The sequence below is a fragment of the Jaculus jaculus genome, chromosome 1 (assembly GCF_020740685.1).
Source record: "Jaculus jaculus isolate mJacJac1 chromosome 1, mJacJac1.mat.Y.cur, whole genome shotgun sequence".
NCBI classification, from domain to species: Eukaryota; Metazoa; Chordata; class Mammalia; order Rodentia; family Dipodidae; genus Jaculus; species Jaculus jaculus.
This window is the reverse complement of record NC_059102.1, coordinates 171,856,191-171,868,876: the sequence shown is the minus strand read 5'-3', so window position 1 is coordinate 171,868,876 and position 12,686 is coordinate 171,856,191. Positions and strand designations below refer to the sequence as shown.

At 46.8% G+C, this 12,686-nt stretch overlaps 1 protein-coding gene across 2 annotated transcripts in view; it reads left to right on the top strand.

The window, feature by feature from the left end:
* The window catches only part of P2rx3 (purinergic receptor P2X 3), a 41,449-nt gene extending 29,374 nt beyond the window's left edge, over positions 1-12,075 (top strand). Inside the window, exons 9-11 of one of the 2 annotated variants that reach the window (XM_045135789.1) lie at positions 10,323-10,416; positions 11,320-11,397; positions 11,905-12,075. In XM_045135789.1, the coding sequence (XP_044991724.1) occupies positions 10,323-10,416; positions 11,320-11,397; positions 11,905-12,018 (286 nt within the window). In that variant the 3' untranslated portion in view covers positions 12,019-12,075. The remainder of the gene's footprint in view (positions 1-10,322; positions 10,417-11,319; positions 11,398-11,904) is intronic. The other variant, XM_045135797.1, reaches the window with a different exon arrangement.
* The last annotated feature ends 611 nt before the right edge of the window (positions 12,076-12,686 follow it).

The window sequence follows — 12,686 nt, the reverse complement described above, 5'->3', positions numbered from 1 at the left end:
GGTCAGTGGGGATGGGAAACTCCATGCGGTTGTTCAGAGATCTAGCCTCCTGCCATCCTGACTCAGTCTTCTCAGGGTCTCGGTGACCCCCATCCACCCCCAGCTCATGGCTTGTCACTGGATGAGGAAAGGCAGGATGCAGAAGGTGCACTGCAGTGAACTACCTCAGCCCAAGGTCACACACCTCAACTCCATCCACATTCCAGTGGTAAGAGCTAACAATGGAGCACCAGACAGATACACTGAACTGGGAAATGAGTCCAAGCATGCTCCAAGACAGAAAATAACCCATGCCTAGGTGACTTGAGCCATCTGTGCCTCAGAGGTGGGCCAGATTCTGTGATTCCTTCCCACTTCCCCTTGTCCCCCCCCCACTCCTCCCCTCCAGCCACCAGGCCACACTGGAGCACAGTCAGGACTCCTGGTACCTCCCCTGTCTGCAGCCTAAGCCCTCCTCCCTGTGCTCTGCTCCTCCTCTCCCACACCCAGGAAGAGACACTGTCCCTGCCAAGCCTCCTCAGGGTGGGTGGCTGGTGAGATAATGATCTTCCCATGCTTATTGCCTCTTGGAAGGCAGGTATTGGAGGAAAACCAAGTTCGCTCTGATTTTTCTCGTGTTCCTTTCACATTCCTTCCCGGGATAAATTTAACCCACGGGAGCCCAGGATGCCAACTTCTTGTTTTGAGTCCCTGTCAGAGCATGTGTCATGGATACCACCCCAGGCTAGGAATGAAGGCTGCAGGACCCCAGGCCCCAAATATCTATGTCCCAGCTCTTCTCCCTATCCTGTCACTACGGTTGCCATGGCTCTAAGGCAAGGCCTTGACTTCTCCAGTACCATGAGAACTCATAATTTAGTAGGTCTTTAAGACCTTGCACAGGACTGCCTGTGTCCACCTAGAGCCAGAGATAGTTCAAGGGTTCCAAGTATGGGCTTTGGAATCATTAGCATAGATCAAAATCCTGACTTAAGCAAGTTACCTGCTCATCTGGCTCCCACCTTGTAAAATGGGTCAACAACAAAGCATTCTTCATGAGATGTTCATAGGGGGGACTCACGCCTGTTTCTGGTGCTCTGTAGATGGTGTGTGTGGAGATGGTCATGGTCTGTACATACCCTCGGGTCAGTGTGAATGCCACCATACCTGAGGTCTTCTGCTCAATCCAAATACTTCTATTTTGCTTTTTTGGTTTTTGGAGGCAGGGTCTCACTCTGGCCCACCCAGGCTGACCTGGAATTAATTATGTATTCTCAGGGTGGCCTTGAACTCACAGTGATCCTCATACCTGTGCCTTCCAAGTGCTGGGATTAAAGGTGTGAGCCACCATGCCTGACTTAATACTTCTCTGTTTTGCATGTGTATGTGCGTTCACATGTGTGTGGGTATATAGGTAGGTGAGTATATGCAGCCATGTGAAGGCTGGAGGTTAGCACCAGGTGGTTTCTTCAATCACTTTACACGTTGTTTATTGAGGCTGAGTCTCCCACTTAAATCCAGAGCTTGCCAGTGCAGCAAGTCTAGCTAGCTGGCTTGCCCTGGAGGTCCTCTGTCTCTGCCTCCGGAGCACTGGGATTACAGGTGGGCTGTTACACCCATGAGTCATTCACATGAATGGTGGTGTCTGAATTCAGGTCCTTAGGCTTGTGTGGCCAGCACTTTAGCCACTGAGCCATCTCCCAAGCCCTAACAAAGCTTTTTTTTCTTTTTTTTTTTTTAAATTTTATTTATTTATTTGAGAGCGACAGACACAGAGAGAAAGACAGATAGAGGGAGAGAGAGAGAATGGGCAAGCCAGGGCTTCCAGCCTCTGCAAACGAACTCCAGACACGTGCGCCCCCTTGTGCATCTGGCTAACGTGGGACCTGGGGAACCGAGCTTCAAAGCGGGGTCCTTAGGCTTCACAGGCAAGCGCTTAACCGCTATGCCATCTCTCCAGCCCTTTTTTTTTCTTTTTTTATCTGTCATTATTATTTTAAGAACATAATCCACATAGATACATCATGTTCTAATACCATCTTTTCCCTCCTCCCTGCCCCCATTCCTCAGGGGTCCCTCCTCAGAGGGGTTGCTTGTATTCCACATGTGGTTGTGGGTTGTGCATTGTGGGAGCAGCAGTCAGTTATTGGGGGGAGGCAATGCTTCTGGACATGACATTCCAACCTGTGACTCTTAAATTCTTTCTGCCCCCTCTTCTGCAAAATTTCCTGTTGGTGGGGGTGTTTTAAGTCTACTTCAGTGATGAGCTCTCAGGAGCCTCTGGATCTCTGCTTGGGTATCTGTTGAGTATCCTCAGTGCCTGTCTCCTTCACCCTGGTACTACTTGTCAGGCTCACCGTGGAAGCAGCACTCTTGCTCATCTCCCCACTTCATCTGTGACTTCGCCTGGGCCTTGGCTGAGATGCAAGGGGTAGTTTATCTCCTAAGGTCTCACTACCTTCTGGAAAAGAAAAACAGACTCTCCAATGGAGAGTGAAGTCAGCATAGGTAAAATTGGATAAGTGTTATTAATTTAGGGAGAGTTTGATGGATGTAATCCCTTTTTTAGCCAGATTAGGGGGAACTTAATATTGAAGAGCATAATCTTTAACTCCATAGAATTCAGACCTGGTTCCCAGTTTCAGATATAGGTTCCTTTCCACTGAGCCAATCTTTTAGACAATCAAAAAACCATTGGTTACCCACCAAGTCTGTGTGCTACCATTGCACTGGTGTGAACATTTTGTCAGGCAGGTTGCTTCTGGATAGCTTAGACCCCTACTTGATCACACTATTATTGGCCACTTTCCCCTGTAGCTCATGTAGCACTTTCCAGCACTAGACAGGCTACTGTCTGGGAACAGTCTCTCTTCCAGATTCCAACCAGGTATCTCTATGTTCTGTGTCAGCAGCATATGGTCTATTCAGCAGTGGGGTCTTACCTTTTACCTCAGGCAGGTAATCAAGTGTTTTGACAAAAGCCTGTCTTGTTTGGGGGACCTCGTAGGTCTCTCTGATCAATAGCTCAATGTGGGTAGCAACTATTTTTCTGGTACTATGAGTTACAGGTCAGAGCCAAGTTTTTAAAGGTTAGGCTCCATCCCATCCTCTCCAAGCTCCTTCTTCTCGGGCACTCCTCTGATAATCCTGCTCAGGGTTATATCTTTTAGTCTACCTTCAAGGAGTAAGGCTTCTATGGTGCCAGTTCAGTTTGGGTTTAGCTTTGTGTTTATTGCCTCCCACCTTTCCTTTCCCCTACCCCCTAAACCCTTCCACCTCTATTGCCTGGACCTCAAGTTGCCTATCCAGCATGCCAGCAAGTCAAGCTGATCCAGGTTAGGAACCACAGATGAGTGAGAACATGTGGCATTTGTCTTTCTGTGATTTGTGTGTGTTCACTGAGTATAATCTGTTCTAAGTCCCTACATTTTTTCTACAAATTTCATTGTATCATTTTTTTCTTACTGCTGAGTAGAATTCCATTGTGTATATGTACCACAATTTCATGATCCATTCATCCAATGATGGGCACCTGGGTTGATTCCAGTTCTTAACTATTATGACTTGAGCAGCTATAAACATGGTTGAGCAAATATATCTCTGTAGTGAATTGTGGAGAATTTTGGGTAAATGCACAGTAAAGGAATAACTGGGTCTGTTAGTAGCTCTATATTAATCCTTTTCAGGAATCTCCATATTGATTTCCATAGTGATTGTATGTTTACATTCACACCAACAGTGAATGAGGGTTCCTCTTTCCCCACTTCTTCACCAACATTTGTTGTTGTTTGATTTTTTAATGATTGCCATCCTTACTGGAGTAAGGTGGAATCTCATAGTTGTTTTAATTTACATTTCCTTGACGGCTAGGGATGTTGAACATTTTCTTAAATGTGTGTTAGCCATTTATATTTCTTCCTCTGAGAACTCCCTATTCAGTTTTCTACCTCATTGTTTTCAGTGGGTTGATTTTTTAAAATATTTTAATATTTTTATTTATAACAGAGAGAAGAGGTAGAGAGAGAGGGAGAGAATGTGCATGCTGATGCCTCCAGCTGCTACAAATGAACTCCAGATGCATAAGCCACCTTATACATCTGGTTTACGTGGGTCCTGGGGAATTGAACCTTAGTCCTTTAGCTTTGCAATCAAGTGCTTTAACTACTAAGCTATTTCTGTAGCCCAGTTGTTGTTTGGTTTTTCAATGTTTAGCTTTGTGAGTTCTTTGTAGATTCTATATATTAGGCCTCTGTCAGTGGTATAGCTGGTAAAAATCTTTTCCCATTCAGTGGGTAATCTATTGGCTCTGCTTATGGCTTGTTTGTCTGTGCAGAAGCTTTTTAGCTTCATGAGATCCCATTGGTTGAGAGATTATTTGATTTCCAGGGCTACTTGGTTTTGTTCAGAAAGTCTTTCCCCACTGCTATATCTTAAAAGTTTTCTCCTGCTTTTTCCCCCTTTCTGGTACTTGAAGAGTTTCAGGTCTTACATTGAGGTCTTTAATTCATTTGGCATTGATTTTTATTCACAGTGAGATGAGTGGGTCCAGTTTCCTTTTTCCATATGTGGCTCTCCAGCTTGTGCAGCACCATTTGTTGAGGATGCTGTCTTCTCTCCAGTCTACATTATTGGCACCTTTGTCAAAGATCAGGTAGCTGTAGCTACTTGACCTAAGGTCTGGGTCTTCAGTTTTGTTCCATTGATCTATATATCTGTTTTTATGCCAGTAACATGCTACTTTTATTACTGTGGCTTTGTAGTGTAGTCCTAGATCAGGTATGATGATACCTCCAGATGTGTTTCTTTTGCTGATGATATGTTTGGATATCTGAGGCCTGCTGCCATTCTATATGAATTTTGAGTTCAATACTCAACTATCATCAATAGACAGATCATCCAAGCAGAAAATCAACAGGGAAATAATAAAACTCAACAGCACCGTACATAGATCAACTAGACCTAACAGATATCTACAGAACTTTCCACCCCAACTCTACAGAATACTCATTCTTCTCAGCAGCCCATGGAACCTTCTCCAAAATAGACCATGTATTAGGCCATAAAGCATGCCTTCATAAAGCAAGGAAAATTGACATAACTTCCTGCATCAGATCAGGTCACAATACTTTCAAGCTAGAAATTAACAAGAGACATACCAGGAAGTCCACCAGCTCCTGGATGCTGAACAATACATTTTTTATTATTTTAGAAAGAGAAAATTGGTGCACCAGGGCCTCAGCCACTGAGATCGAACTCGACACTTGTGCCACCTAGTGGGCATATGCAACCTTCTGCTTGCCTCACCTTTGTGTGTCTGGCTTACATGGGATCTGGAGAGTCAAACATGGGTCCTTAGGCTTTGCAGGCAAGCACCTTAGCCGCTAAGCCATCTCTCCTGCCTTGAACAACACACTTTTAAACAATGAATGAGTTGTAGAAGAAAGCAAAAAAGAAGTAAAATTTCTAGAATTGAATGATAATAATAACACAACCTACCAAAACTTATGGGACACAATGAAAGCAGACCTAAGGGGAAATTTAATAGCACTAAATGCCTTCAAATCAAAGAAAGAGAGATCCCAAATCAATAACCTAACCATCCACCTAAAGCCATTGAAAAAGCAAGAAGAATCAAACCCTAAGAGCTCTAGATAGAAAGAAATATTCAAGATCAGATCAGAGATTAATGAATTGGAAACTAAGAAAACAATTAAGAAAATCAATGAAACAAAGAGCTGGTTGTTTGAAAAAATAAGACTGATAAACCATTGGACAATTTGATCTAATGAAAAAAAGAGAAGTTGCAAATTTAAAAACTCAGAAAGGAAAAGGGAGACATTACAACAGACATCAATGAAATTGGAAGAATCACCAGGGCATACTTCCAAAACCTCTACTCCACAATATTGGATAATCTGGAAGAAATGGATGAATTTCTAGACACATACCACTTACCAAAACTAAACTCAGAGCAGATTAATCTCCTAAACAAGCCTATCACATCCACCAAGATTAAAAAGTTACTCAAAATCCTCCCCAAAAACAAAAGTCCAGGACTGGATGGATTTTTGGCTGAATTCCATCAAACCTTCATTGAAGAACTGAAACCAATTTTTCTCAAACTGTTTCACATGATTGGAGAACAGGGAGTGCTCCCTATAAACACTTCTTTTCCAGCTTTCTTTGAGATCTCCCAAGAGGACTCCTTGGAGTCTTGGCTTCTTAGGTCTCACCATGGTTATAATAATGGTGTCCTTGCTGCTGCCTGTCCTGTCCGCCTCCTGCTGCTGTGCTGGAGTTCACTCTGTGTTGAGTCTGCCTGTGCAGTGCTCTCCTGCCTCTCTGCAATGTGACTTGCCAGAGTTCAAGATGGTCTTGGCCCTCAGCCCTTTCCCTGATCACCAAGCCTTCCCTTTTCCCACTTGGTGGCTGCACTTCCTTTAGCCTCCTTCCTAAACCACTCTCATTTTCATCCTGGTCTCACTACAGAGAGAAGACCCTCTTGTCTCCTTCATCTCTGTCCCTTCAGCTGCAGAGCCCACAGGAAACACCTTCCTGGGTCAGGCACTTCCAGGGAACTTTCTGACTGAATAGTTTTCAGCCTTACTTGGACAACAGATGTAACACAGGCAGGGTCAGAAAACCTACAGCTTGCACTTACACACTCCTTCCTGACCCCAATAAAAGGCTCTAGATCAGAGCTTCCTACTCTGCAAAGTGGGGGTAAGCAGGAGTGACAGAAGAATTGGATGAAGGACAATTTACAAAGGTGTACTCAGGGTAAAAGGATGAAGAGCCCCAGGACTGGCAGCGCGTGAAAGCTGCTACTCTGGGCCTAGCAGGGCGAGGGGAGGAAGCAGAGTGCTGATCCTAGATAAAGCTGAGGCTAGTTGGGAGTGGTGCTTCATGCCTTTAACATTGGGGCATCAAGGTGGAAAAATCACCAGCCTGGGCTGCCCAGTGAGTTCCAGGTCAATCTGGGATAGAGTGAGACGCTGCCTCAAAAATGGAATTAAAAAAAAAAATAAAACAAACCAAGGCTGTTGCTGGACAAGGCTGCTCCATAGGCTCTCGGTCTTACATGAGGAATTAAGCCAGAGACCTAGAGACTTAGCTAGACTGAACACTCCAACCTTTCTGCCCTTTTATTGGCACTTTCCATTAGATAAGCACACCTGGGGCTGGGCATGGTGGCGCATGCCTTTAGTCCCAGCGCTCAGGAAGCAGAAGTAGGATTGCCGAGAGTTTGAGGCCACCTTGAGACTACATAGTGAATTCCAGGTCAGACTGGGCTAGAGCAAGACCCTACCTCAAAAAAAAAAAAAAAAAAAAAAAAAAAAAAAAAAAAAAAAAAAAAAAAACAGCAACAACAAACACCTGGAAACCAAATAGGTGCTTGGCCGAAGCAGGCTGCCTGGGTCTGGAGCAGGACAAGAAGGGGTGGGGATGGGTAACACAGACAGAATCACTAGTGTGGGGATCACAATAGGTCCAGCCTTGAAGAGTTGATCTCAGCAAGTGTTTACCCACTACCGCTAATACAGCTTTAAGGGGACATACCAACCCTATTTTTATAGACACAGAAACTGACATCCTAAGTGATAAATAACACAAAAGGCCATACTGCGTGTAGGTGGTGACTTGAGGATCTTGACTCACTTCTGTCAAACTCCAAAGTTCCTGACTGTTTAAAGGCAGGCAAAGTGATGGCCAGAATTTTATGGTAACCCTTCTCTCACCATGATGCCTTTCCTCCCATGCCCTTAGTTCTCCAGGTTTTGGTGTTTCTTCGCCCTGGTATACAGTTTCAAATACAAATGACCCTGGGAAGGGTATCACATCAAACACTGCACACATTCAGGGAACGAGTCCTCAGACCCCTCTCCCAATAGGGAGAGGCCTGGGAAGCTATGGGGCCTGCGAACACCTCAGGGAGAAGCCAGCACTCAATAAGTGCAAGGTTGGCTCCACACACTTAGAGCTTTCTGAGCTCTTTCATTCCCATCAACTCACTCACTCCTGGCATCAGGAACCCATGTTGTACTAGTGGGAATTAGCCCAAAGAGGTGGTACTATGCTAATGCCAGAGCTAGTCCTGCGATAGACAGAGCCACACAGGAGAAGTGCACTGGCTATAAAACAGAAAAGGTAATGCACTTACTAGCTACAAAACCACAGACAAGTTCCTTCCTTAACATAGGCATATGCAAAATGGAGCGTGAATGTCACCCCTTTTTGACACCCCCTCAGTCTGTGGGAGAATGAAGTGTGACCACCCGCTTTTCAAGGCCCCCAGCAGCTAAATATGAGAAGCGGTAAAAACAAGTTTAGCATCACAGTTTCTCCTGTTGGAAAATCCCCAGTGAGTCACTTCACCTCTCAGAGCTTCTATTGACAAGTAGGACAGTCCATGGCTTCCCTATGCCATAGAATTGAGGCAAGCATGCAATGAGGTATCTGTTGTGGTTTTGATGTAAAATTCCTCTCTTCAGAGCCTCATGTGTTTGAACACTTAACTCCCAACTGCTGGAGCTATTTGGGAATGATGTAGAACATTTAGGAGATAAAGCCTTGCTTGAGGAAGTGGGTTACTAGGGGCAGGACCTGAGGTTTTACAGCTCACTTCCGGTTCACCCTCTGCGTCCTCACTGACTGCAGTGTGACCAGCTAGCCTCCCACTCCTTGCTGCCATGCCTTCCCCACCATGAGGGAAGGAATCCCAGGGAACTGTAAGCTGAAACAAACCCTTTCCCTCCTTAAGCTGTTTCTTGCTAGGTATTTGGTTACAGCAATGAGTAACATAGTATCTGAACTGACATCAGCAGATATTTCTTGAGTGCATACAATGTATACCACTTCACTCAGTGCTCACAGCAACCCTAAGAAGGAGGACTTTTAAAAAAAATTTTTATTTATTTATTTGAGAGCGACAGACACAGAGAAAGACAGATAGAGGGAGAGAGAGAGAATGGGCGCGCCAGGGCTTCCAGCCTCTGCAAACGAACTCCAGACACGTGCGCCCCCTTGTGCATCTGGCTAACGTGGGACCTGGGGAACCGAGCCTCGAACCGGGGTCCTTAGGCTTCGCAGGCAAGCGCTTAACCGCTAAGCCATCTCTCCAGCCTGAAGGAGGACTTTTGTATGGTTTCCACTCACAGATGAGATAACAGAGTCTCAGAGAGGTTAAGTAAAGGGCCCAGGCTGCACTGCATGACGGGTGGTTGGCTGAGACGGGCATTGAGCTCAGATAGGCTGAGATGCCTACAAAGAGGGAAATGTCTGCAGTGCGCTGAGTCCTGTGATACCTAAAACCATACAACTAAAGAAGCCTAGGGCCAGCTGTGGCTCAAATTTTCATGTACAAAAGAAATTTATAGGGGCTAGGGAGATGGCTCAGTCAGCAAAACAGTTGTCTCTTGAGTGTGAGGACAGAGTTTGGATCCCCAGCCCCCACTGCAAATGCCAGGTGGGCATGTTAGCCACCTGTAATCCCAGCACAGAAGATAGAGACAGGGAATCCCCCCATCCCCTCACTCCTTGCCCCCTACTTCCAACCACCCCCTCCCCCTGAGCAAGCTGGCTAAGACTCGCTAAGTCAGTGAGCTCTGGGATCAAAGGAGAGATCCTGCCACAGTAAAATAAAAATGAGAACAACCAAGGAAGACAACCAACATCAACCTCTGGTCTCCACATGCACAGATAGGTGCACATGCACTCCCACACATGCATACACGCAGGCATGCCACATACACATGAAATCAAAAGGAAAGAAATCTGTTGTAGTTTCCTTCTCATTGCTGGAACAAAATACCCAACCCAAAGCAGCTGATGGAAAGAAAGGATTTATTTTGTCTCTCATTCTTAAGAGGAAGTTTCATAATGGCAGGGAAAAGCATGGGCATGAGAGGCTGGACATCACCTCTGCCACAGCAGGTGGAAAACAGCATCAGGAGAGCGAATCCAGGTAGCACTGAGAAGCTAGGGACTAATAAACCTCAAGGTCTGCCCCAAGTGACACACCTCCTCCAGCTAGGCTCCACCTCCCAAGCTGCCATCATCTGGGGGGCAAGCATTCATAACGCAAGAGTTTATGGTGGGACATCTAATTCAAACCACCACCACAGAATCTTATAGGCAGAGTATTTAAAAGGGAGAGTCTTGGATTCTACCCATAGAGATGCTGATTCTGTGGGCTGTGGGTGTGGCCCAGGCTCCATCCAGGCAGGACCATGGCAGACATCTCACTGTCTGTTAAGGTTGCTCAGTGAGAGCCACAGGGCTCTAACGGATCCTGAGATTTCAGGCATGAGAGACAGAAGCCCACTTTCACCTCTGGTTTCCAGGTTTGCCAAGTACTACAAAATGGAGAATGGCAGCGAGTACCGCACACTGCTGAAGGCTTTCGGCATCCGCTTTGACGTGCTGGTATACGGGAACGTGAGTTCTGGGATTTGGGAGGTGGAGTAGTAGAGGAGATATCCCAGACCAGTATTTGGGACCTGAGTAAGACCCCTGGTGAGGAAGGGGTTGGGAAGTGTGTCCCTGACCAACTGGACACATCTCCCACCACCTACTCTGTTCCATGAAGACGAGGACCCAGCCCAGACCCCTTCTGACTCCACAGCCTTTCTCACTGGGGGTCTAAGTTCAGCCTCAGGCTTACCCCTAGCCCTGTTCAACCTTTGCCCATGAGCCTTGGTCTTTGTGAATACAGGCTGGCAAGTTCAACATTATCCCCACCATCATCAGCTCCGTGGCAGCCTTCACTTCTGTGGGAGTGGTGAGTTCAGTCCTTCCAGGCTCTCACAGAACAGGCAGAGTGGGGTCCAGGCAGGCACAGCAGGTAGGATGCAGCCCAGCTAAGCCTGCCATGCCTCCATCACGTCCTGCTATGTAGCCCTGGCTTGAGCACCTCCCATCCTTACATCTCGGGGCTCCTGACCTCCTGAGGCTCCATCTGGTAAAAAGTTCCTGCTTCTCACCATGAAGGTAGGGGAAAGACTCCAGGCTTCTATAGGCCTGGGGGGGGCCTTGGGGAGGAACAGAGCGTGCTCCCAGAGGCTGTTCCCCCACATCTTCCTACTACGTCCACCACACCCTCTGTGGGTTTGTGCTCTGGAGTAGCTGGAAAGGTGGGCTAGGAGACATCCTACAGAGCTTCTGGGCATTATTCTGAGAGACTATGTCTCTCTGCAAGGCTTACCCCTACCCTAGCATATTGTCTAATAAAGACAGCACTGTCTAGGGCCGTGGGCCACTCAGGGGCCACTTGAGCCCTGCTCTCTGCTCTCACCCATTGCACCGTGGTCCTCTGAGCCTGCCCTGCCTCTCCTTCTCCAGGGGACTGTTCTCTGTGACATCATCCTGCTCAATTTCCTCAAGGGGGCCGACCAGTACAAAGCCAGAAAGTTTGAGGAGGTGAGTTAGAGATAGGAATAAAAAGTTGAAGGGACAAGGCAGGGAGGGTTTCTAGACCACATAGATTTTTGGGGTCTCCCTTTTTGTGATCTTCTGAATGGAAGTTCATTGGGCCCCGATAACTATTTGAGGTCCAAGAGGGGATCTGGCCAACAGCAGACTCTTTGATGGTCTTTGGCTGGGATATAGCTCCAGTGGTGGGGTACTTGCATAGCATGCACAAAGCCCTGAGTTGGAGCTGTAGCACTACAAGAAAAAAAATCTTGTCTGAAAATCTTGTTCTATGAATTATCACTGTCAATGTTCCCACTGACTCATTGTACCCGCTCCATTGGGGGGGGGGGCAGAACATGTCCTGTTTGCCCTTCGAGTGCATGGAAAGCTTTGGGCTCCTGTAGACTTCCTTTATATCCCTAATAACCATGCCATGCCCCTCACTGCTGATTGTCACATAAGAAGAATTCACCCAAATCCAGAACATGACAATGCCAGTTCTTCTCCCTACAGGTGAATGAGACAACACTGAAGGTGGCTGCCTCGGCCAACCCAGTGTTTCCCAGCGACCAGACCACTGAGGAGAAGCAGTCCACAGACTCAGGGGCCTACTCCATTGGCCACTAGGGCCTGTTCCAAAAGCCCCATGCTCATCCTTGGGCTGAAGGATCTCCAAAAGGGGATGAACCCCACTTGGGCAAGGCGGGTATAGGAGAGGAAAGGCTCTCATTTATGCTGCTCATCCCAAAGGCCGCAGCTGAGACTTAGGTATCTGGGCCCAAATGGTCCAATAGACAGGTAGTGCTCCCTGCTAAATAAGACATGAACCTCACCTTCACCCCTTGCATGCCCCCATCAGCTTCCTTGGAGCCCCCACCAGGGACAGGAGCTACTGAGTCACCTCCTTCCAAGAACAAAAATCATGATAATAAGGACATGTGCCCACAAGAACCAACCAAGTGCTCCTCACATTATCTCATTTAATCCTTAGGGTAATCCTACAAGGTAGAGCGCAGTTTCCCTGTTGTGGAGGCAAACTGAGACTCAGTGAAATTGAGTCATTTGCCCCAGTCCGCATTGCCAGGAAGGGGAGAGAGCTTAGATTTGACCCCAGATCTAACTCCTTTGCCCACACTCCCATGAGAAGAATGAGTTCCCCAGGTGCCTGCTCTGCTGCACCACTACCTTCCCTGACTGCACTTAGATTAGCAGCAAGATTGCCTTGGCTTTCTCAGGAATGCAGGACTCACTTTAGAGGAGCCTAAAAGCTAGATGGGGGTGTGGGGTTTCCCCTG